The 24,576-nt window shown below is 40.8% G+C and overlaps 1 protein-coding gene across 3 annotated transcripts; it reads right to left on the reverse strand.

Annotated features, from left to right (window-relative positions):
* Positions 1-7,130: 7,130 nt before the first annotated feature.
* EHF (ETS homologous factor) lies at positions 7,131-19,661 on the reverse strand. 3 transcript variants are annotated; one of them, XM_059819854.1, is made up of 8 exons: positions 19,562-19,661; positions 16,823-17,068; positions 16,445-16,504; positions 13,996-14,064; positions 13,836-13,904; positions 10,743-10,793; positions 8,094-8,289; positions 7,131-7,230 (listed from the first exon to the last, which is right to left on the reverse strand). In XM_059819854.1, exons 1-8 carry the CDS (start codon positions 19,656-19,658, stop codon positions 7,131-7,133), a joined length of 888 nt encoding a protein of 295 aa, XP_059675837.1. In that variant the 5' UTR covers positions 19,659-19,661. The 3 variants fall into 3 exon arrangements, with proteins under 3 accessions (XP_059675837.1, XP_059675836.1, XP_059675838.1); XM_059819853.1 differs by having other exon boundaries at positions 10,743-10,802; positions 19,562-19,658; XM_059819855.1 differs by lacking the exon at positions 13,836-13,904 and having other exon boundaries at positions 10,743-10,802.
* Between the last annotated feature and the right edge of the window lie 4,915 nt (positions 19,662-24,576).

Here is a 24,576-nt window from a genome sequence, read left to right on the forward strand (position 1 = left end):
CCAGCTCTAGGAACAGAAACTGCGCTTCTGGCACAGCCTGTCTCCCCGTTCCTCAACAAGATTTGAGAGGCAAAAAAATTTGCAGTGCTGAGATGTTTGTAGGTTGTGTCGAGATTTTCCCACTTTTCCTCTAGCATTCGAAGTGGGGATGACAGTGAAAAGTGATGGAGGTCCTGTGGTAGAAAGGAAGGTAAGCAAGGCAGCAGCAATGATCCGTCAGGATGTAAAAAGCATGGGGCAGATCCTTAATTAGTTTAATTTTGATGAAAAAATATAATTGCTTATGTCAGACCTGCTGTGAGCTGTAACACTTTAAGCAAAATATAATTCCAACTGCCAGGTGCAGCTGATTTTTACCCAGAAATTTTCATTAATAGGGTTCTCCTAGAAAAACCTCAAACCGGAACAAATTTTGCAGTGAGGCGCAGCTGAACGCTGAGCTCTGATGGCAGCATAGTGAGCATGGGATTTTCATACAGTCTCGAGCTTCGCGATTAAAGTCGCTCACAACTCTACGTTTATCTTTGTAACTTCTAAAAACAGGGGAGTCACTGGAGAAGTACGAAAGTGTCACCAACACTCCGCTTGGAGCTTCCTTTGACAGTCTGTCTGCTTTTGGGGCTTCTCACCAGGTTTGAATTTACGTTATCGTTGCTGAATTGTTTGCTTAACAGATCTGCAGTCGAATCGTATTAATGTAACAGTTTCTTTAAGACATTTAGTCAAGCCAGTTCCTGTGGGAACATCTCATCCAGGATATGTCAGCATGCATATGTCCCAAACGTACGTGTCTACTTTACAGAGAAAGATAGTCAACAGGTGCTGTCAGTAATTAAAATTTCCCTGTGTCTTCATCTGCTCAATAGGATATAGAAAATACAAAATATTTTTTAAAGGGTGACTCCATTCATTAAATCAGATTCACTGCTGGTGCAATGACTATAATGTAAAAGGCAGAAACAAAAGGATAAAGGGAAGGTTACTGCATAACCTTTTCTCAAAAGTTCAAAATAAAATAAAATTATTTATTTTGTGTTGTTTCTTTTCCTGATATGTTAGAAATCTGTTTGGTTTTCAGCAACAAAATTTGCTAATGAGAGCTTTTGAACGTGAAAATACTCTCATAAAATGTATCTTGGTGTTTGTCTTTTCCTGCAGAAAAAATGCAGGGTTACTTAAATAAAAATGTAAATACTTGAGCGTGTTTCAAATTTCTTATAGAAATAATCAGCCCTTTTAAACCAGATTTAGCTAGTCAAGTTAACAGTCTTTTCTGAAGAAAAATAATACTACATGGTATAGTAACTGATTGGGGCAGATGCATTAGAACCTCAATTGTAGAAAAAGAAACATTTGCGATCTTAAAAATAATTTTATTTTTCTTTTTCATTTTAGTGACATCACGTCTTTAGACTGAATTTATCCCCAACCTCACACAAAGCACCTTGTTCCCAGGGACAGTGTAAATGCTGAATAAGGAACCAAAAAACTTAGGAAGAAGAAGCTATAGTTTCCCTATTTGTTTTGCAATACCTGCTACAGCATTCCAGATCATCCACCTCCGTCTTCATTCCCTGTGTTGAGACTGAATCTCGTTGTTGAAAATTCAAAATGAGATGAAAGCAAAGGAGAATATCACACCATTCTGAAGACAGAGGGGGGAAATTATTCAGCAGAAATAGTGCTTCAGTCATTTTACTTTCATAATTAAATTTTTTTTAGTCTCGTAAGATTATGCAGTGCACATAGGCATATTTCTCTAATTTCTTTTTCTCCTTACAGTTATAATTAGACTTGTAAACGCTAATTTAGGTTTAATTTTTGCAACCAACCTCTGATGGAAAGATTATAAATAGACTGACTTAGATGTCATCAACTTTTTTTGTGCATACAACCTTTGTATTTCCACACAGAACTGTTTGGTGCAGTACGACCTGGCCATCTACTCAGTCTTTTTCGCCTGCTTTTTTTTTTTTCTTTCCCCATTATTTTCTCTAACATTTTAATCTGTTGAAACAGAGTCAGGTGACTGAAGGAGCTAAATATCTGGGGAAAGGCAGCAAGAGTGGTTGTCGGAGGAAATTCTTGGCTGGCACAAAGCTCAGGACTTAGACCGCATTGTGCAAAGCTCTATCGGCAAGGGAGCAAATGCTGAAAACCCAGATAGATAATCTATCTTTCAAACTATTATAACTATGCCACTTACACTTCTTGGAAGCTATCAGTATTGGTAACTGTTAATTGCTCATCTTTCTGCAGTACCAGATTTCACTTACCTGAAGCAATTCTCACTCGTCCTTGATGTAGACATGCCCACAGACTTGTATCAGGTTTAGATGTAGCTTGGTAGACTGTGTTTACAGTACTCCTCTTACTTCTTCTCAATTTACATAGGATTTGCAAACTCTGAATTTTGCCTTGAATTTTTATTTCATGTGGCCTTAGAATGCAGCTGAAAGCTTAAGTTTTGCTTGATTTTAAGTCACAACCAAAGAAGAGTTTTGGGTTTTTTTAAGTGTGCTTTTATTTGCATGTTTCCAAACAATATTCTCATTTGTCTTTGTCTCAAATATTGCCCTCAGCTCGCTTGTAACAAAAGGCCCGACCATTTACTGGAAAACCAGCTGTGTGCTTATTTAAAATTCAGTCTGAACTTGCTTGAAATCTGGTTCCAATTCCTTCTGAAACCTCGCTTGGGACACCCAAGTTCTCAAACTATGACAACCTTTTGGGGTCACTGGCCTGGTTTTGCATGCTAAACGTGGGGGTTGTACCTGTGTTTAAAATTCAGACGTATTCCCCTACTTAGGTGGACATAATTTTGGAGCCCCTTGAAATTCTGGGTTTGAATATAAGTTGATTCAAGATAGACTGCAAACTTTTAGAGCCACCAGCCTCAAACATCCACATACATAATTTCAAACACAGTAGAATAACTCACTTGTTTAAAACTACGCACGTTTGTAGATTATAGAGCACGACAGTGTGATTCGTGCCATCGCAGTGAAGCTCCCAGTTTGAGATTCAAGCCCAACTCCAGCCATGCTGGCACGGCCACAAGCACAGCTCGCCACAGCAGGCGTGCCGCACTGCACTACCGCGGTGCCCCGCGCTGCCAGCCAGCTCGGCGTTCCCAGCCGGGCAGCGGCAGGGGCTACAGGTTGGCTCATTGCAGGTCCGTGCACTGCACCCTCGCACCGTACTGGTACAGCCACAGTCCCCCATAGAGCGCAAATGCCATACGGGCCCACTTCGACGTTGTCTTAATTATAGGGGTTTTTACTTTTTTTCCTCAAGCTGCAGACCGAATCAGGAGAGATGTTCTCTTTGTTCATTGAGTGGTTTTGTAGCCACCACTTAGATGGAAAAACAACACGAAGGACAGGATTTCATAGTTTTAGCTGCTTTGATTCCATAAAGGAAATGCTCAGTGTGAGTAATGGCATCCTTAATCAGCCTAGCCCTTGCATGCACTTCAAAATACCTTGAAGTTAAATCAGTGCTGAAGTAAGATCTTTGTAAAGTTTAGCAGCCGAACAAGAAAGGCAAGCTGGCTGTGTCGACATAATCGAGTATTCCAGCGAGGCCTGTGAGACATAAAACAGGTTTGACAATCCAGTATCTTCACAATAGGTGGGCTATTCAGCATATTAGTAAATTTAAGCTATTGGATTTTGTGTTAGTTACATCTCCAATATTGAAAGAATTCATATTAGTCCCTTCCGATATCAAGACATAAAAAAGGGAAGATGAACATTCATCAGAAAATGTCTTTCATGGGTGTTTTATTTCAATTTGCATCATATCCACAAAAATAGAAACAGTGTTTAGAACCATTTTGTGATACATAGTCTCCAAGCTGAGATTTACAATGGCGATAGTGAAAAATCTAACGTGGGTTTGTTTCCACACATGTACACTGAAGATGATGCTGTGAGAAGCAAGCAGGGATTATGCAATGTGCTGCAGAAAAAAAGATGAAAATGTAACTAAACATTTTAATGTCTGTGTAGTTCACCAGCCTACATACAGTTCCTCAGGGTGTTTTTAGAGTTAGTTGCTCTAATTTTGTGCAGAAAATACAGTTTGAGAGTGCTCATGCCAACACCTTTGACATTGTCATTTGCATGTAACTATATAAATATAATATACTATCCTATCTAGGGCTTTATACATATGAAAAATTATGGTACAATAAAAATCTATACACATGGTGCTACCAGTTCAGCAGCTGCTAACTTAAAGGATACATCTAAAAATATGATTGCTCAGCCTCTGAAATATAAAATAAAAGAGCAATCAGAAATGCTTTTTGTTTAAATAGTAATTTACATAAACATTCATCTCTTCATTTTCTCCATTTGCTCAGGTCTGGTAAAAAGACTGCCTTTGGTTGGTTGCATCTGACCTTGGCAAGTACTGTAGTTTCAAACAGTCTTTTTGTGTTTGTCTTAGGCAAAGGTTAATATATTTGTAAAACAGAGTAAATGTTGGCTGGCTTCTGTTCCAACTTTGTGCTATTGTAATGCTGAATGACAAGTATCTAGTCTGAAAAGTTCTGCAGAGTGGGAATAGAAACTCGCACCATTTCCACATGGCTAAAAGACGTGACAGTGGAAGACTGGCATTTATAATGCACCACAGCGTAAATCACTCTCTGGATTTATATGGTATGTTTCTAAATAAAGCTTTATCTTCCCAAACCCTTAAAAGCAGGTTTAGCTGCTGCTCCGTAACCAAGTGGTGACACATGTATATCACAAGCTCATTTTATCTCCCAAGAAGTTTGGTAGAGATTTGGTAGAAAGCAGCTTTCTGAAGGTATTACAAGCAGTTGCTGTAAGATGTATGTTAACCTGAGATAAGGTACGACCGTACTGCGGATTTGTGATGGTACCACTGATTTCAGATTTTCACCCAAGATGTGGATTGGGGGGGCAGGGGGGGTGGAGGGTGAAGAGCATGAAGCAAAGGGCTGCAAATAACCGTGGGGTGGAGCAAAGTGAAGGTGCTCTCCTCGTCTGGTGGCCTGGTTCTTGTTATATGAACTACAAAAAGATGGTAAAGGAAGTGGAATGTAGCTAATCAAGCTAAAAAAAGGAAATTATTGAGTTGCACAACAGCAAGCAAGGCTAGCACAGTCAGTCAAAAAAAAAAAAGAGACAGAGCTAGACTGAGAGAAAAAAATGCTTTGAAGTACAGAGGCTTATTATTTGATTTGTAAATAAGATGAACTTCTCTCCACCCAGGTTATGAAAAGTAAAAATTGTCATGTATGGGTAATTGATGGTGACAGCTCTGGCATACACAGTGTAGGAGGTGGTGTTATTGTTTGACATGCCCTACATGTGTAGATAACAAGTTAGGCTCTCATGTTTGCCTACAAATTGTTGCTAAGCACATTTGATACCCTTTATATTGATACTTCTGTTGTCTCTTGGTTTCATCTCTATTTCTTTTTAAGACAAACAAAAAATGGAATATCCTACAACCTCCAGCTGCACCTTGCTGCATTTCAAGCTAATATAGATTCAAATCCAGGGGACACCTGAGGAAATGGATATCGGATGGATTTAATAGTCTTAATATTTTTTTTTTCTTTTTTTTTTGGCCTGGACTTCTCAGCCCCTGTTATTGTTTTCCAAATTCCCCATCCCTGAAGAAGTGAGTTTGAATCGATCTTGGTTTCACCTCTGTTAACATCACCAAGAAAATCCTGTTTCTCAACTCCCACATCTCATGTACTCAGTGACCTGGTGAAGTGCTGCCTCCTCTAGTTTTTATTTCCCCATGTTCTGCATGTGCTTGGTGCCAGCAGGAAGCATTTGTGACTTGGAGAAAGAAAAAGTGCCAATGAACATTCAGTCTCCGCGTAACACTGCTAGAGACGAGTCCAAAATACTGACCCAGATCTGAATGTCCCCAAAATCTCAGTGTCTTTATGTTGGTGGGTTTTTCTCCAACTAAGAATCCCAAGCACAGTTGACAAATACAAATACACTATAGAGTTAGACTTGAGAAAAGCAAAGGGAACTAATATTTTACACGCAATGGAGCTTTGCATTTCTCAAAGGTTTTTTGACAGTATCTGTCCAAGTGAGACTTGATCTGCCAGGAGGACCATACGACTTGAAGGAACTGGGGAGACTGCTCCCTCATGCCATGGGATTAATATATGTTCTGCTTGCCCACCTCCTCACTGCTTCATATGGCATGGATTTGAATGCTTTAATTAGGAATATAAGAGGGTGGGAGGGATATTAATATTTCTACTGGGAAACTGCTGCCTGTTAGTAAGTTTGCCCAGTCAGAAAACCATCATCTTCCTTCAATAGCTTTTGGTCCCTGAGACTGACTCTCTTCCTGCAGTTCACCTCAAAGATGTTCATTAAAAACAAATAGCCCTTTTCCTGGGATGAGCTGAATGCCCTTTGGAGATTAGGGAGGATACTCAGTACCAGGTAAGGTCAGGTCCTAAACTTCTGCCTACAAAAGAAGGTCCCAGAGGTGGAGGTAGTACGGGTTCTCCAAATAAATGCTGACAGCCACCTTGAAGAGCCACTGGTCTCCGTGGCTGGGATAAACTAACCGAAGAGGAACCCACCGTCTGACTCAACAAAAGCAACTGGAAGCTAGCAAAGTGTTAAAACACTCAGAAATCAGAGGAGGGAAGGAACAAGTGATATTGGCCAATGAAAGCTATAAACCAGCTGACTATGGAAGAAGACTACTTGGCTCAGAGATGCTTTACTGTTTCCTCCACTTACAGTTGCCTTCCAAAGTGGATTATCATACTCCCTAAATGCCCTAGTATTTCACTCCTTCCCTTTTTTTGCATGACTCGTAAATCACATTATGCCTGTATGATTTAAAAAAAAAAGAAAAACTTCACAAGAAGGGAAAAATAATCATAATTCTATAATGTTATCTTATATCACAGAAAACTGTGTACATTTTTTCCCCATACAGGACATACTTCAAATAAAATAATTTGAACACCAATAATGATAATGTTCCTTCTTCCCGACAGAAGTAGAATTGGTTTTTCACCCCAGTTTGGTACATAAATATAAGAAAATAGTCTTTGAATATTTACATCCAGGTGTTTTAAATGTTATTTCTTGACATATTTAATTCTCATTTTCTCTCCAGCCACGGGCATTCTTTCCAAATTTATATACTAATCTCCGACCATCCACACGCTCCAGGATTTCTCTTTTATAATAGTATCTGTTAAAACAAGAACATAGAAAAAGAATTAAGATTAAATTCACCTATGGTCCTAAAAGGCCACTGCCAGCTAGGCAATCCCTCAGGTAGCTGAAAAGTCTTTATTTTCTATTGATATATATATAAAATACCTAAGATTATTGTAACTGAAAGCCAGAGAAGAAAAAAATGATGTCTGCTTTTTACTTTATATTAATTATCTTCTGAGTTTGAATTTCACCATATTTCAGGTCATAGCATATTGCTGTATTTATCACACACTCTTATGAGATTTAATGTGGGGTTTTTTCCAGATAAGCCAGGATCTGAAATCAGACCAGGAAAGAATCTCAGCATTCATTTAAAAATACATTTTGAATTTTCATAGATTATGGAAAAATGCTCAAAATAGTAAAGCCAAGAGCAAAGAAAATCCTCACATAGAATTTGTAACCCTATTTTAAGATAATGGGGCGGGAGGGGATATGTCTGGTTTCTGAACATTGCTGGAAATAACAAGGTCTCTGGCCATTACTGGGCCATTTAAGCCTTCCCATTTCAGTAACACGTGAACTTTCAGCTTGCTACAACCATGTTTCTTTTCTACATTGGTCGCTTGAGCGGACAGCAACTGAATGTATATTATATATATAACACAAATGTATTTATATATATTATATATATATTACAGTATACAGAAACTGGAAAGAAAAGAAAAGACAAAGAAGAACATAGTGTTACAATCACAAAATTAGTGGGAGAGACTCAGCTGTCAAAGACAGCAGTTGGTGCTGCTGACAATTCATTTTTAAAAGTCAACTAGATTCTCCATCCAGGTAGTCTCTTTACAGGCCGCAGTCTTCTACAGCAACATCTCAGCTCACCTCATAGCCCGGCTGAGTTTCTCGTAAGTCATGCTGCTATTGTTTTTCTTCTTTCCCCACAGCTGAGCCACAGCTTCGGATTTTAAAAATCTGAAGACACCTTCTGATCGGTCTTCCCACTTGATTAATCCTGGGTTTTTCTCAGGATTGAGAAGAATATCTCGAATAAATTCCCAAAGATGAGTTCCTCGGGGGTCTGAAAGAGGAAAGGGGGCAGGAGGAAGGAGTGTCTAAAGAGCTCTCTGGGCTGTGCTTGCCATTTTTATGTCATGTTCTTACAGCGTGTCACCTACAGATGGTGACCACTTGGTAGGGACAGGACATAGTTGCTGGAGCGCAGAACCCCCACCTTGGAGATATATAGGCAAAAAACACTGACAGCCTTTACACTGAGGCTGGAGGTGAGTGTCTGAGCCCCTTGGCAGGCAGGTAGGAGCCCCAGCAACCAGGGGAAGCAGTCCAAACCACCCACTGCTTCCTTCTGCCTTTGGCACTGTTTCTGCCCTGAAGATAACATGTTTAAGTCTTCCCCTCATCTCATTTGCCCTTTTTTGCTGATATTATTCTACATCATGGCATGTAACCTGATATTATCGCGCGGTACGTGAAACAGTGAAGATAATTGTGAAGCAGGCACTGAATCTCCACGCATTTAAAAGACAGACAGAAGACAAAGGAGGTGAAATGCCATTCTGCATCAATGAGTATTTGGTCCCAGGTCTCTTAGGTAGTCTTAAAGAAGTAAGAAGGTGTAGAGTGAATAGAGGGATAGTGACAAAACTGGCTAGCCAAAATTGTATGTGAAAAGGATATAAAAAAGTTTGACCGTGATATCAGAAAAGGCAAAACCAGATCTCTAAGTTCAACAGGTAGGCCTCCCAGTTTAAGCACAAACCCATCCCACAGTTACTGTAGAGATGGCAGCAGAAAGCCCAGGTCAAAGAGAAAAATAAGATTAAATAAATCCAACAAGTCAGAGGTAGTAGTTTATGAATGAAGAATAACAAAGGCAGTGACAAGGTGGGCCAGAAAGATAGCAGTCCTTTGGTCTGACTTCAAAAGCATGCAAAGGCTTAGACCAAATTAAGAAGGAAACAAGCTAGTCAAATATGTGAAGGTAAATAGAAAATGGTATACAGTGAACAAGTGTAGAAGTAGATTTCAGTCAACTGATCCAATATTTTTTGTTGTTATTATAATTGTTTTCTAGAACCAACAAAGTGTGGTGGACAGAATCTATCTGGGTATCAGCAGCATACTCAATAGATCATGACACAGAGCAGTACTGAAGAAACTGGAAATGTAGGGGATTAGCCCAGCATGACAAGCTGACCTTTTCTATATGCCAAGGCTGTGATTGAGTTCTTAAAATCATGTAATATCTCAAGTTGGAAAGGACCCATAAGGGTAATTGAGTCCAACTCCCTGCTCCTTGCAGGACTACCTAAAACTAAACCATATGACTAAAAGCTTCATCCAGATGCTCCTTGAACTCTGACAGGCTTGGTGCTCTGACTACTTCCCTGGGGAGCCTGTTCCAGTGTCCGACCACCCGCTTGGTTAAGAACCTTTTCCTAATGCCCAATCTGAACTTCCCCTGAGGAAGCTGCATTCCATTTCCTCATGTCCTCTCTGGTCACCAGAGAGAGGAGATCAGCACCTCCCCCTCCGCTGCCCGCCTTGAGGAAGTTGTAGCCTGTGATGAGGTCACCCCTCAGTGATGAGGTCACCCCTCAGCCTTCTCTTGTCTAAGCAGAACAAACCAAGTGACCTCAGTTCTTCACAGGTTTGTCTTCAGACCAGTCCTATCTAATCCCTTCATTAACAACCTTGATATACACACACAAAAAGAAACACCATATCTGTGTGCAGATAAAAAGTTCAGGAGGTCTGGTTGGGCAAAGTCACAGAGCAGGAGTCAGGAAGAACAGATAATCTGGAGACCATATTGAAACAGGATGAAATCAAATACTACAAAAAGCAGTGAAGGACCAATATGAAGGTTTTCTATTTTAAATAAGGAATGACACAGGATGCAAAAGACACACACAAGATATTTTCAGCATAAATATCTCAGTAAAGTATGTCCAGAAATCACAATTATGGCAATCTGTCTTCAGAGTCAAGTTGAATCAAAACTAGCAGAAAAAGCAGACGAGGGGAGCGGAAAGACTGTCATATCAGAGGAGAAGAAGGTTTGAGGGACGGGTGCTTGCTCATGATGCTGTGCATAATAAGTTCTGCAAGGTGATGCTGAGGAGGGTCTTGGGAGGCAGGCACGGGCACGGGCGCGGCCGTGGCCATGCCCATGCACAGACCTTCCTGATTTAATCCTGGGTCTCCTTCATCATTCCTTTACTCCAGTCCACTAGCCCAGCTCAACATAGGGCAGAGGCAACTGGTTTCTGGTTGCTTCCCCATAAGCCCTCACAGATAGAAACAGTTTGAAAAGTGTAACACTACTGAGTCAAAAATAACGTAAGCAAACAGTACCAGAAACAGTCAGATCCTTGGAGGATTCAATCACAATAATGATCTAACCAGTTTTGCTTTCAAAATGCTTCCTTTTCCCTCCCGAAGGGGAATTGCTTTCAATGTGTTTCTTTTCCTTCAATCAACCAACCATTATAAACACGGATGTCGACTTACTGTGCTTCTTGGTGTGGGACTTTGGGGTATGATCTTGCGATTTTTTCACATCTGAAGGATCTGCAGAGAAGGAAAATGAAGCCTATTTGTAAATTTGATTAAAGGCTTTACATTGACTAGCAGGTTGAAAGAAATAAAACCACAAAAAAGAACGAATATCTCTTTTAAAGATAATCACTTTTCAGAAGGTAATCTAAATGAAGAGGAAGGGGGAGAGTTTTGTTTTCTGTACTGTATGTTAATCAGCACACTTCACAAAGAGACCATTGATGAATAAAGAATGAATGCAGAGCTAAACATTTGGCTTTTGAAACCTAAATTTGATTAACAAATACCTCACCTCATGTTATGTGTGAGAGAGAGAAAAATAAGACTATCACGTCTATAAAAGGAATCCTGAATTGTCCCATTATGTCTTAGACTTTGCAGAAGCATGTATCTTTGGGGGCTTATTTGTTTCTGAAGAGATGATCTAATGTGAAATGTATGCACTAGTACCAATGTAAAGAACACCTACCTGACTAAAACATAATGAACTGGCAAAGCGTTGTTGTCTGGGGGGGAGCAGGAGGCGGGGGGGAACGGGGCTGCGCTGGTAGGAGTTTTTGGCAGCTGGACATGCATATATTGTTCCATGGCTCAGAGCCATAGAAACAAGCCATTTCTCATCGATGGTACTTTATCACCTGCAGCCAGCCAGAGGAGCAATAGGGTTTCTGGCACAAGTGTTTCTTCAGAAATGAAGAAAAAGAAAAATTCCGCCTGTTCATGACTGTAACCGACCTCGCAGTCTGCACGTTCAACCCTCCCGCCCTCAAACCACTGCAGCCCGGCTTTCTCTTGTCATTAATGAATAGCTTTCATCTGATTGCCCTAAGTCTCGCAAAATCTGTGGGATAGTCCTGAGAGGGAGCCCCTTCTGTGTTTGCTTTTCAGCGTACTTCATGCCTGAATTCCAGAAAGCAAAGCTTAAGGTCCCACGCACGTTTTCCCAGCTTCTATGAATGCACGATTATCATACTTTTCATGGAAACCGGGCATTTGCATGGGAAAATGACTCACAGGAAATATTCATTTGCATAGAAACTTGTTGGATTTGCACAAGCAACTGCAATAACTGCATGTGAAAAGGTAGATGCAAAGCTATTCACACACTTGCTTTATTCATACATAACTGGAAACATAAACTGAACAGGTCAGCGAGGAGAAGCCTAACCTCCACTATTCCGAGCCTGACATAATTATTGTCCTTGACCCCCAAGCAGCAAACGCGCTCTGAGTCATTTTGCCTTCCCACTCTCAAAGAGCAGGAATTAGCCTGAACCTCACTCAGCTTGGGGGGAAAAAGTAAAATGAGGCTTATTCCACTGACTTTCCTCCGATTACGATTCCCCTGATGTTATTAAAAATCTGTGGGAATTCCAGGCGAGGACAGCAGGACCCAGTCCTTTATTTGCCCTGTTATATAAATCTGTCTCATTTTAAAACGCCACAATTCGCTTGCAAATGTTTGTTATGCTCCACTTAGCTGGAGATTTATTCTTGGAAGTTCAGTTGCCTTCTGCCTAGCTGGTGATTTATTCTGGATTTCAGCTGTGTAAATAGCCTCCCGCTCTGCCTCCGCTCCTACGTGGAGACCGGTTTCAAATATGCCGTGTTAGGCGGCTGGGGCCTGACAGATGAAAAGAGTTATGATGCAGTTTCAACAAAGCTGTCTTGCAAAACCTTTGACAAAAGGTTGCACGGTATTTGCATATGATTCAGGAATGAGCCATTTTTTTACGGGATATACAAATTTAGTTTTTACAGGAGGCTGTGCCCTTGGCGTGCCACCCTAGCTCTAGGCTTAAGCAGTCAGCGGGTAAACACACCGTGCCAGGATCTTGACAGGTCCCCAGTCCTGTCAGAGAGCTCCGAAATCCTGGTAGCCATCTTGTGAGAGTGGGTGGAGGTGGTGGAGAAAGCAAACAGAGCGTTTCGTTGGGGTTTTTTAAGGTTTGGTGGTTTTCTTCATCTGGTCAGGCTTTCTCGCTTGTTTTTTTATTTATTGCTGAGTGCATTAGTTTAAACCGTAGGTCAGGTGGCAAGTCCGGCCGCGCTGGAGGCCGGGGGATGCGGCGAAGGGGCAGGCACAGAGGCCGTGACTGCCACCCACGTGCAGAGGCACAGGGTTGTCCCCGGAGCAGAGCGCGCCTGCGAGGCTGCATCTGCAGCAGCCTGCTTTCCTTTCTCGTCCTCCCGTGACTTCCACCGCTTTCTCCCTCAGGTCTGTTTGCTTAACAGCCTCCTAAGAAGGACCCGCCTTTCCTTCCCCCCTTTCTCGCTCCCTGACATCTCTGCTCTCCCCTTCTCCCGCTGCCTCGCTCTCTCCCCTCCGCTCCTGCTGCACACCCACCCCCAGGACACGGCCCACGGAGCGCCCCGACACATGTGCCCGGACCGCGCTGTCGCCAGGCACTGTGGCAAACGGGTTTGCTCTTTCTCCTGCCCTTCAGCAGGCAGATTGCATCTTTGCCTCGTGGAAGCACCGTGGAGGGGTGGAGGCGTGCGGTGCCTGCCCTGCCGTCAGCTGAGATGGGCTTCAGTAGGAAGCCCTTTTGCTGGCACAGTTGGGCGGAGGGCTTGGTGCCCGCCCCACGGCTCCGCTGGGCCGACCCCAAACCTGGCCCCAAACCTAGCAACCTACTCAGCATGAACCACTGGCTCACTAGGGAAATGCAGCCGCTTCTGGGGAGGAACATGGCACTCATTTGCCCATAGCCAGCTACACCACAGAAAAGTGTGGTGGAGCTGGAAGGTCTCGTCTCTCTGACACTAACGTCTTCCCCTTTGACTCAGTCACTTGAAAAGATTTGTGAAGATTGCAGATTATTTGATCTTCTTTGTCTTGACAGAGAGAAGAGAGAAGCATTTCTTTAAAGCAAACTATTGTAATAATGATAGCTAAAAGAGCTGTCAGAATTGGTATTGCTTGGTATAAAATTACTGGAGGCTCAGATTCAATCCTACAACACAAGACCACAGAGACTATTATATGTCTGTAGCCCTGGGACAAGTGACAAACAATTAACAATATAATTACAAGTTCCTTACCAGGAGGCTGGTGACTTGGTGTCGTCATGGAAATCTGAGCACGACAGAATGTTTTACTGTCCAATAGCTCTGGGAATTAAAAAGAAGACATGTAAAGTAATAGCCTCAGACAGCAATAAAACCATCTCAGAAATGCATGAAATATTGTGATGTTAGTTACCTACTGTGCTACCATAGCCACTGTCATACAGGTAATTCTCTTCTTTCCAGGACACCATTAAAGACGGATCTGAAGGTAAAGGACCAAAAGGAAAATCAGATCACTAAAAGAACGTTTTTTAGCACAGAGGTGAATATTGATGACTGAGGGAATAAGGAATGTGCAAAAAAAGAGCTGTGAAGGGAACCAAGAAGTGAAGGGGCTATGCACAAACTTATTTCCTTTCACTCAAATTACGGATGGGGTTTTGCATACTCAGGCAAATGTACTTACACAAGGCACTGACTTTTAGAAATAATGTAGTAGGCTCTTCCTTTTCCTGGCTAATATATCATTTATGGCTGGCCTTGAAGGAGGTTTCCTACGCCAGATCAACTCTAATTCTACCCAATCCAGTCCTGAATTCTCAGCCCCTGGTGATTATGACAGCGCTTTGGTGCCATAGAGATGAAAGTGTTCTCAAGTATCTAGTAAAACAGGAGGATGCTTATAATGAGTATTTATTTCTATGACGGTAGAACTCGAAAGTCCCCTCTGAAACAGAGCTTCATGTGTAAGCACATAGTGAGAAACATCAAAGCCTAATCCTAGATGAAGGGCCATTTTATTCCAGGCACATCAAGTCCCCATCCTTAACCTAAAACCCACCTTCATGATTAAAAAGGAATACTCTCTAGTGACCTTCTGGTCAGATGGATCAATATAATCAGAACAGAAGTATTGTCTTTATGACCGGTACATTGATCAGGAAATTACTCTCTTCACAATGCATTTTTGAGGTCAGAAGCCTTAAAAATCTCGTTTTCTTTTGAATCCAGGTCAGAAAGGATGAGATGTAAGGTTCAAATCAAGGTTTTACTTAATTTTTTCCATGTTCATATAAATGAAATCAAAAACCCAAGAATGAGTTATAGCCAAATCATCATGTTTGGCTGAGTTACCACTTATGACACAGGAATTTAGCAGGCATGCTAAGTAATAGCTGCATGTTTGGGCACCCAGAGCTTGTGTTCCTACAATAGCACACACCCTTTGCTTGCTTGGACACCTGATCCGCCTAATGTCGCCTCTGAAAACAGGCCTTACCTAGCCAGAACATGGGGAGACAGCTTGTTTTCCCATTTTGGCCTTTTTCAGTACCCATGTCTTTACAACTGCGACTGTCTACTAGGATGAGGCAGGCTTCCCCTCTGAACCTCCAGCCCCATCTGGCTGGGTCACAAGGAGTCCCTTCCCCAGCAGCCCCAATCTGCAGAAAGTAAACCCACTCCCACTGCCCGTGGTTGGTATCGCCAGAGCCCCAGCATGCCACTCCTGATTCCGCACAGCTAGGAGAACCATCGGTTAATCCTGGGCTTTGACCTTTCCAGGACATGCAGCTGAGATACTTTGCACTGGCTGTGTATCTCTGGTGGGAGGAGGACCTAATATTATACCCAGATCTCATAAATCAGGACTTAAAGGATTACTGTCGTTTCCTATATGGCAAGCATCAAGGCTGCGGCATGCACACCACCCGCACTACGCGGGCGCAGGCAGGGAGTGGATTGCAGATTGCAATGCTTGCCCACTGCAAGGAGAAGGTGAATAGTGTCCCTGGCTGGAGAGGTTGGGCTCCTCTGGGTTAGCTGAATAAACAAGCTGGCAGTATTTGTCGGAGACATTGCACACTACGAATCTGTATTTGTTCTGCCAGGAGGTATTAGAACGTGGCTCATCAACGCACCCACACACAAAGAGGCTGGGACTAGTGGGATAGAGAGTGTTTGGATATGGACAGAGGTGCTCTGGCAAAGGAACCAGGAAAATAATCAGGCCTGAAGAGGAGGATGGAACCGAGTTGAAGTTCTTTTCTCAGTGAAAAAAAGTCCTGGGAGGAAAGGGATCTAGCTATAAACACCCTGGAAAAAAAGACTGCCACAGGAAAAATACAGATTTGGTCAGACCAAAATACTACCTGAATTTCAGTTTCATTGAAACATGTGAAGAAATGGAAATGCAACATTTTTTTCTCTCAAAGTTGTTTTGTTTGGAAATTTTCTCATGTTTCAAACATTAGCAGCACTTCACAACAAAATATTTTTTCTTTTTTTAAAACTGAGAATACTGTGAAAACAGTCATTTTGAAATCTGCTGAATGAAGCATAGAATGAAGTCGTCTACAAAGCTGCACTCACTGAGCACTGCAAACTATTCCAACTCCGAATATCAGTACAGACTGCTGATACTGCACAGGTCTCCCCGCAAATGTGGCCACATGCAAACTAAGATACGGTGGGACTACCCGAAACTTCAAAAAGCAGATGTTGACTGATACTCGTGTTACTTCTTTTATTCTGCATGACAGACTTCGCATTTCATTTAATGCCATTTTGATATCTCTCTCTCAGAGTGGACAGTTTCCCCTTTTTGTCACCACTAAAAGACACGTTACCCAACTGTTACTCACCTGTTTGCTCTGTCTTCACAATGACATTATGAGATTGGTACATGTCACTTCCGCACTGGCCTGCAAGAAAGCATATGGCAGATAGGATGTATGACAACGAGCACAGAAGACTCAAAGCTATTAGATCCAAGCAGCAACTGCTACAGCTGAGCCAGAGGGCTAATTTTGGAGCAGGAAACATACCCTTTCCCCTGGTCCTTCAGACTTCTGCCTTATGTCATATCTAAGCAATTTAGCAATACAGTGAATAAGGTATAAGCAGTATAGCAAACGTAGCAAATGAGATGTGCCAGGTAGGTCTCTGGGGAACGTAAGCGACTTCGGAAGATCCCAGAATTCAGACCACTGTATGTGCGTCTCTGCTTAATATCTATTTACCATTCCATTTTAGGTGCTGAAGGTTGCTGTAAAGCAGTTGTCCTGCTGTCCCAGCTGCCTGAGTGAATTCCTGCAGGCTCATACTGCACAGATGTTCCCCGTTGATATCAAACTCCTGGAAGGGTATGCAGTTGGCATCCAGTTGGTTGGTATCAAGGAGGTGCTGCAGCCACTCCCAGACTTGAAACTTAGTCCAGTACTGCGGGTGTATTTCGTGCCACTGGGTTCCATAGAAGCTGCCAGACACTGGAAAAGAAAATAGGTATTTACTGTCTCTGTTAGCACCACAGGATTATGTTGACGACAAGAAAGGTCTACAGCTAAATTGCATGCCCTGGAAGTCCACAGATCTGGATTCTTTTCTCAGTCCTTAACACTAGCTCAGTAGCTATTAGTGGAGAAGGTATTGTTATTTTTTTTGCCTCGGTTTTCCAGTTAAAAACTGGGAATTATTACATTACATGTCTCTTGGCAGATTGAGTACGTAGGAATTAATTTCTTAATGTTGGCTAAATACACCAAAATTCTTTGATGGAGATACCTTACAGAAGTACTGTTGAAAAGGTGTGTTGATCTTTGTGTAGGAAAATAATTTTAGTGCGTCAGAAAATGATGGAAAAGCCTTGCAAAATTTTCATAATATGACGTGGAAGTTTTCTTTGACTAAGTACTTAATAAGAACTGAATATGAACTGTGGGATTCAATCAAAGAATGGTAAAAGCCAAGGCACTGTCATATTGCTCCACAGTAAAAGCCTATCAGTACGGCCCACAGCTTCATGATAGAGCTCGCGTACCAATGAATGCATATTATTTCTGTAGTCAGGTAAGGTGATTTCTGAATGCAGTTATAAAACTCATTTTTAGTTACAGAAGCTGCCTAATTTTCTTGTTAGGGTGTCTGAATCTTTTCTTGGCAATCTTTTAAACTGCTCTCATGTATGTCATTGCAGGACAATAATTTACGTGTGCAAATGAAATAAATTTTACGTGGGGATAGGATAATTATATAAGATAAGAGCAAAGGCAGGACTGCTTTGGTCTGAGCTCACAGAAGGGCTGGCAAAAGGAATTCAGTGCAATTTATTCCTTGGGAAATGAGGACAATGGAGTATGCCAGGCAGAGACGGCGACGTGTTAAAATGCTCACAAGTGCTTGAAGGGTTTAAGGATGAGAGAATGAGTGTTGAATTCCAGGAAGAGGAAAGACTGCCATGATCTAGCTCTACAGTAACCCCACTCCAGGATGTGGCACCAGTTCTGTCTCCCCAAGAAAAAGATAACCATACAGCTGTGAGAAAAACTGACAACACTGGATATTGCTAGAGGACCACAAGCAACAGAGTTGGCACATTTTAGGAAATCGCCTCCCCTCAGGTCCCACTAGACCTCAGGTCTCTTCGGTTGAGATACAGTGCAAAATGCTAGTTTCCAGGTAAACACAAAAAATCCCCACGGTTACTTAGGTTTCTTTATCAATATTGGCCAACAAGGTCTGTGTCAGTAACTTAGGGAGTTTGCAAGACTGTTTCTCATCCTCCTGTTGAAGGATTTGGGGAATGAGCGTGGAAATGATTGAGAGTGTGGTATGTCAGAGAATAAAGGTTTGATGGAGCTGTCAAGTATTCCCTGAAAAGGAGGTTGATATGTATTCCCATCACTTCAGAAGCGAATTTCGGAGGCCACTAGACTCCTAATGTAAATGGAGAGGCTTTAGTGAGAGGAAAGAGTAGCTAGGTAAAAGGAAGTGAAGTGGTGAATGATTGTAGAGGCTGGTCTGAGCTTTCACTTTCCTGTCCCTCTAAAACATAAGCTGAGGAGGTGCACACTGGAAACATGAAAATAGACCCCACCATTTCCCTTCGTGAAAGTGAAACTCAGCCAGGACTTTTTTTTTCCCATGAATCTGTTACAGGCAGGTCGGCACGTTTATTATTATTATTGTTAAGTGCACGCTTATGTACTCCTGTGTATTTAGAAATTACACATAGAAAAGAACAAGAGTTTCACTGAGTGGGAACTTTGATTGTAAGTTTTGTTGCGGCATTATTTCAATTAGAAAGACAACTGCACTATGTGTTTGTCTACTTAGATTTTAAGGCTTGCCCGTTGACTGAGTGATGAAAAGAATGTAAAAATTATATCAAATGCTATATATAGAGATAGATATGTGTCTATAACTATATTTTTATATTGAGAATATATATGAACATATTTTTATATATACAGCCATCTAATCAGAAAAGAGTAAGAAAAAAGAAGAAAAATTCTCAGATCACAAACTATCTAGTGCTCTAATGCCAGTCTAATTAGAAAGCTATCTAGTAATTTTAGCTGAAAAAGCAAATACAGTAAAGGAGCAAAAAGCCTCTTCCCCTGGAAAGCCGGAGGGGTGATTAGCATTGAAGAGTAATGTTGGTTCAGAGAAGGCGTGGGGGGTAAAGGTAAGAGAGAAAGAATTCTGGACTGAGGAGAGGGAACTTTTGGCAATTTCAACAACATGAAATTCATTTTAAGAAAAAGAACCAGTAAGGAAATGGTCACTTTCAGAAACTTAGTGTTGCGAGTTCATCCCTCTACAAATAAAGTAACAAATGGAAATTCTTCTCACCAGAAGTGAAACTCCAGTAAATCAGTATTACTGAGAAATAATACTTGTGCATACTTAAAGGTGTAGTAGCCCCTTGCCCCCTGGCTCCCCCCAAAAAACATGGCTCAGAGCCGTTGAATTCCTCCTACCATTGCATGTGGAATAGCCGTCTGTCCAGGAAGGTTGCTGGTGGAGTAGATTGCTGCTGGAATTGATACTCATTCTGCCAGCTCCTTCCAAAATCATGATCTGTAAGTGAATTGAACAGCTTGCTTAGTGAGCAGTGTCTAGTCCAAGGGGTAAATGGCAAAAAAAAAAAAAAAAATCCACTGAAGGTGAGTGAGGAAGCCAATTCCATTTGCAGAAGATACAATTGAAATCAAGAACATGTTGCCACAACCCCTTTTCGACTGCCACAAAAATCTCCTTATGATAAACATTACCATGATTGATTTGCATATGCAAGAAGCAAGTTTCTACAGCTGCCCATCCATAAATGAATAATCTGTAATCAGAAATGAAGCCGAATGAAAAGACAAGGCTCCTGACAGCAATACAGGAAAACTGCCAAGCTTTGAGAAATGAAATACTAAACAGTCTTAGGTGGGTTTTTTCTAGTTTAAAAAGAAATGTGGTTTAATCATGCTTTTCTTTTTTTATTTTCTTTTTTTTAGGAGAGAGAAAAGACTTTCCAATAATTGCAAATGAAACTATACCGTTGACAACGACCCACTTTCAGAAACTCCCTTACACAGAAGGACACGCGTGTTAATGCTACAGGGAGGTAACGTTACAGGGCACGTCCTGTCAGCTGACCCAGTTTCCTACCTGATCTGTGTCAGCAGTGCCCGTAACACTTCTCAGGAACAAATATCACAGATCAAACAATCGAAAAATCAGACGGTCAAAGACCTTGTAAATGAGACAGCCATCATTGTAACAGAAACAGTATTCTGGAGTGACACCACCCCCAAGACAGCATTCCCTCTTCTAAGCGACACAAACTTTCCTTTCTATTTATCTTAGTATTAGCACCATGAGTAAAACTGTCCTTTATATTTTATTTATACTTAACACCCCCCGCCCTGACCTTATATGATATATTAGAAAAATGTTACATATTTATCACATGCTTAATTGTTCCAGTGAAGGTAGACAAAATTCCCCAATTACAGATATTTTTGATATTTTACATTATCTTTCAGTGCTTTGAAGTCGCAAAGCTTAAAAATATACATTATAACCATAGACATTCTTCAAGAGTTTGGGAAAGTAATTTGTTAAATATTATAAAGGCTTCAGATTGTTATTCTTATATAAATACACAGAAAAAACCCAAACCACTGTTCAAAAATATTCTAAATTGACAGCCACGAAGTCTATAAAAATGAAACTTTAGACACCAGCATAGCATGTGCGTGCAGCTAGACTTCGCCCTGGAATTCAAAAGAGGGTGAAATACAAAACGGACTTGTGAAAGTTAAAGTTTCTGGTCTTGGCTCTTTACCCGCTGAGGCCAATGAGAAAACTTCCATTGAGAGCACAGCCAGACCCCCCCACAAGCTCATACCTGCAACCATTTTGGTAGAAGAAAAGCAGTCAATAGAAACACTCACAGCCTTGGTTTTAAAGAACAGCCTGGAAATGACGTAGGTTGGTATTTTCCTCTGACATTTAATATAAATTATGTAACTTTTTTAAAAGTTACAAGTCTCTCTCTCTTCCCTCTCCCAGATATATATTTTGAGAAGGAGAGGGAGAGAGAGATTACTGGAATTGCTTAAAAAGCTAAAGACTTAGGAAGTTTATCACAAGGAACGGTGCTTTACAGTATAATCTAGTTCAGGGCCTTTTTTTGTAGCTATACAGAATGGCAAAATCAAACCATGGGTATTTTAACAGTTGCTTTCCACTCTTAATTCTGGCCAATCTGTGACTCAGTGACCACCAGCAAAGAGAATTTAATTTCTCATAGCAGGTATGTGAGGGTGTAAAATACTAACAATTAAGAGAGATACCTATTGTCCTACTCCGGCCAAATAAAAGGTGACGGTCATATCAGTCAGTAAATTTATGCAAGTTAGAAGAGAAGACATTTTTAAGTCCCATGTTAAAGCCAAGAGACTTAGTATTGTGAGGGAGAAAGTGTACGGAAGCACTTAAATTTATTATACTGATTGTAAGGATGAATCATGAATATAATATGAATATATATATATATAACATGAATATAATTTATCTCATATACTTGATATATGAGAACTTTTAAGCAATAATGTGTCTTTGATAGTCAATACGTACACTTCTGAGATTGTACAGGTTGATGATATATCAAGCCATTTATTTAACTTTGGTTTTAATCATTTAAGACAATTAGGTACGAATGAATGAAGTATTAATGATAAAAACCTGATTACAGTATCAAATAGAGGTGAGGTACAACACCAGCTATTCTGCAAGAACTATAAAACTTGAGGATTAGCAAAACACTCTTAGGAAATCAGTTTGGTAAATTGACTTCTTTTTTAAAAGTTACAGTATGCACTTAATATTGAATTTCAACTTATTGATCTGAAGTCACATTTTCAGAAGCCATCTTAGATTCCGGGTACTGTGTTATGTGGTTTTTTCTTCTGCAACTTCTGCAGTTTCTGGAATTCTACATAATTTTCATGCCTGATAGTTGTGCAAATAAAAATGTGTCGGGGGAAATCTGTGCATATGAACTGTGTTCAAGCTCCCGTGTAATTTTGGCCCGAAAATTCAGTTCAGGTAAACTCTCATTTTTCCTTCTTCATAACTAATCAATCAGGTGAATTTCCAAACCAAAAGATCCTATGATACTTTGAGTCAGCAACTGAAGCTATGGATAGCTAAATAAACCAAATCACCTGTCGTGCATAGTTTTTCAACACCAGCAGTAACCAAAACCAATGCACATTAAAGATCTGAGAAGCACTCTGACAGCCTTTTCCCTAGATTCTGATTTCAGCTATTTTCCTTTAAAATCATATTCCCCCGCCACAGTCTAGCAGACAATTGGTCTCCCCAGTATCCCTGAACACCATTAATAGTATTTTCGGATAATGTGCGTGGAACTCGCTTTATAAGTCAATCAATCAATATATCCTGTTTTGGAAAGCTGTATAAGTTATCTCAACCAGAATAATTTAATTAATTTCCAATATCACCTGTGGGAACAATTGTGGATGAGAGGAAGAATTTGCAATATGACATTAATCACAGGAACAGGACGGGATTTAGCTTTAATCCAAACTTTCCCAAAGTTCTGTGTATTATTCAAGGTACTGTTTTTTTGGTGACTTGAAAATTGTCAAGTCACCTCCTTTATCTTAATGCAAGGGTGTTCCTTATTTGGAAATCATCCTAGCACTTTGTTCAGGGTGAGTATAAAGTCCCACTAATGTAACTTCCACGCCTTTGTTCAGAAGTGTACAGCATCATGCTCAAGAATGTTTCCCCTATGAAAACTAAACTGTGATTTTCTCCATTTCATCCTGTATATGGCTTTCTTTGATAGAAGTTCATGGCAGATTTATGCTTATAGCAGTGTCTCATCCCATACTTGGAAAGATTTTGAGTCAGGATATTGGAAGGGGCGTGCTCATCGTTAGTTTAGGGCCAAATCCTCAAATCTCCCTTGTGTACAGACAAACCTGGTTAAAGGGTGTGAAGCCTCAAGGGGAAGGGCACATAATATGTTCAGTTTTCTTTTAATCATATGCCATGTATCAAAGCGAACGGTGGAACTAATGAAGCTGGTTTCCTATGAATGTGTATCTTGTGGTTGGATTCGCTAGTGTCTAGTAAGATGTGAGCACTGATTGAAGTTTTTCCCACGGTTGGGGCATTCATAATATCTTATTGTCTCAAAGGAGTGAGCTCAAGCTTCACTCTTTCTTTCAGATGGAGTATTAATAGATTTTCCTTCTGTACTTGGCAGCCACTTTTCATTAATCCTGTAAGAACTTCATATCTTTGAGACTTCTACCCCATATCAAATTTAATTAAAATTAGCGATGGGACTCAAAGATTGTTACAGGCCAAATGCAAAAGCCAACACACAGATAGAATAACCACAAAACCCTCATTTTCTCAGGAAACCATGTTAAAAAGGGATTCTAGCTGAGCTGAGATTTTGGAAAACAATGTAAAGATCTTGGGACCTGTCTCTCTACTAAGACATGGTACATTGTAAATGAAAGCACACATGAAATACTGTATGTGTGTATGCCCACATGTATTTACATACACATATATACACACATATGCCTCTCTGTGCATTGCAGGTATCTGTACACACATTTCCATTCTTTTCCACTGAAGAGGAGCTGTCTCTGGAATATAACCTTTTAACACTACTGGGAACATTGCACAGTTATGAGAGGAAGCAAATAACTCTTTACTCAACTAGGAAGGTTAAATATAGTTGTGCACTGGTGTTCAGCAACAGTCTTTCTAGAGAGAGTCCTATGAGAAGGGATGAATGCATCCGAAAATAAAAAGATCTTTCTCCTACATTCAATATATCAGGTGATATTCAAAGACCAAACCCTGAAGGCCTCTCTTAGTGAAAGCTCTCACTGGAGTCGGGAGGAGCTTTGACCGAGCCACAACCCAGCAACTTGGCAGTAACAGCAGGTCATTTGCTCTGTTCTTCTTATCTTCTTGTCTTCTTGTCTTGACTGCCTGACCACTCTGAACAAACGGTGGTAATGGAAAGAGCAAGGAGCCATGGCCTGCCCATGGACCAAATCCAGCATTGCAGAAAAACATATTTACAAATCCTTGAACCTTGGACACTATATAGTGCACTCTATGCAAATTATTTTATTGCACTACAGGTGTGCTCTGAAAATAAATTACTCTGATCCCCATTTCCACATTCAACCCAACGAGTCTTAACATCCAGATAATGAGTTTCTCCTTTCTTTGAACCAGAATCTTTTAAGAACAGCTCATATTAAATGACAGGAAAATGCTGAACACAGTATGAAAGGCAGTACAGAGAAAACGAGTGAATCCTGAAGTGCTATGACCAGAGTGCTGTTCTGACATTGATTTGTAATGTTGCTTATGTTACAACGCTGAACTGAACTAAGGGTCTCATTAATTACAAATATCAGGGGGTGTGGAGCTCATA

Source organism: Gavia stellata, chromosome 7 (assembly GCF_030936135.1).
Source record: "Gavia stellata isolate bGavSte3 chromosome 7, bGavSte3.hap2, whole genome shotgun sequence".
Lineage (NCBI taxonomy): Eukaryota > Metazoa > Chordata > Aves > Gaviiformes > Gaviidae > Gavia > Gavia stellata.

Coding starts and splice junctions, on each gene's coding strand:
- EHF (XM_059819853.1), bottom strand. CDS start 19,658: ATGATTTTGGAAGGAGCTGGCAGAATGAGTATCAATTCCAGCAGCAAT. Junction 13,905..13,995: donor TGGCTATGGTAGCACAGTAG/GTAACTAACATC, acceptor TTTAATTCCCAG/AGCTATTGGACAGTAAAACA. Junction 10,803..13,835: donor ACCAAGTCACCAGCCTCCTG/GTAAGGAACTTG, acceptor CCTTCTCTGCAG/ATCCTTCAGATGTGAAAAAA.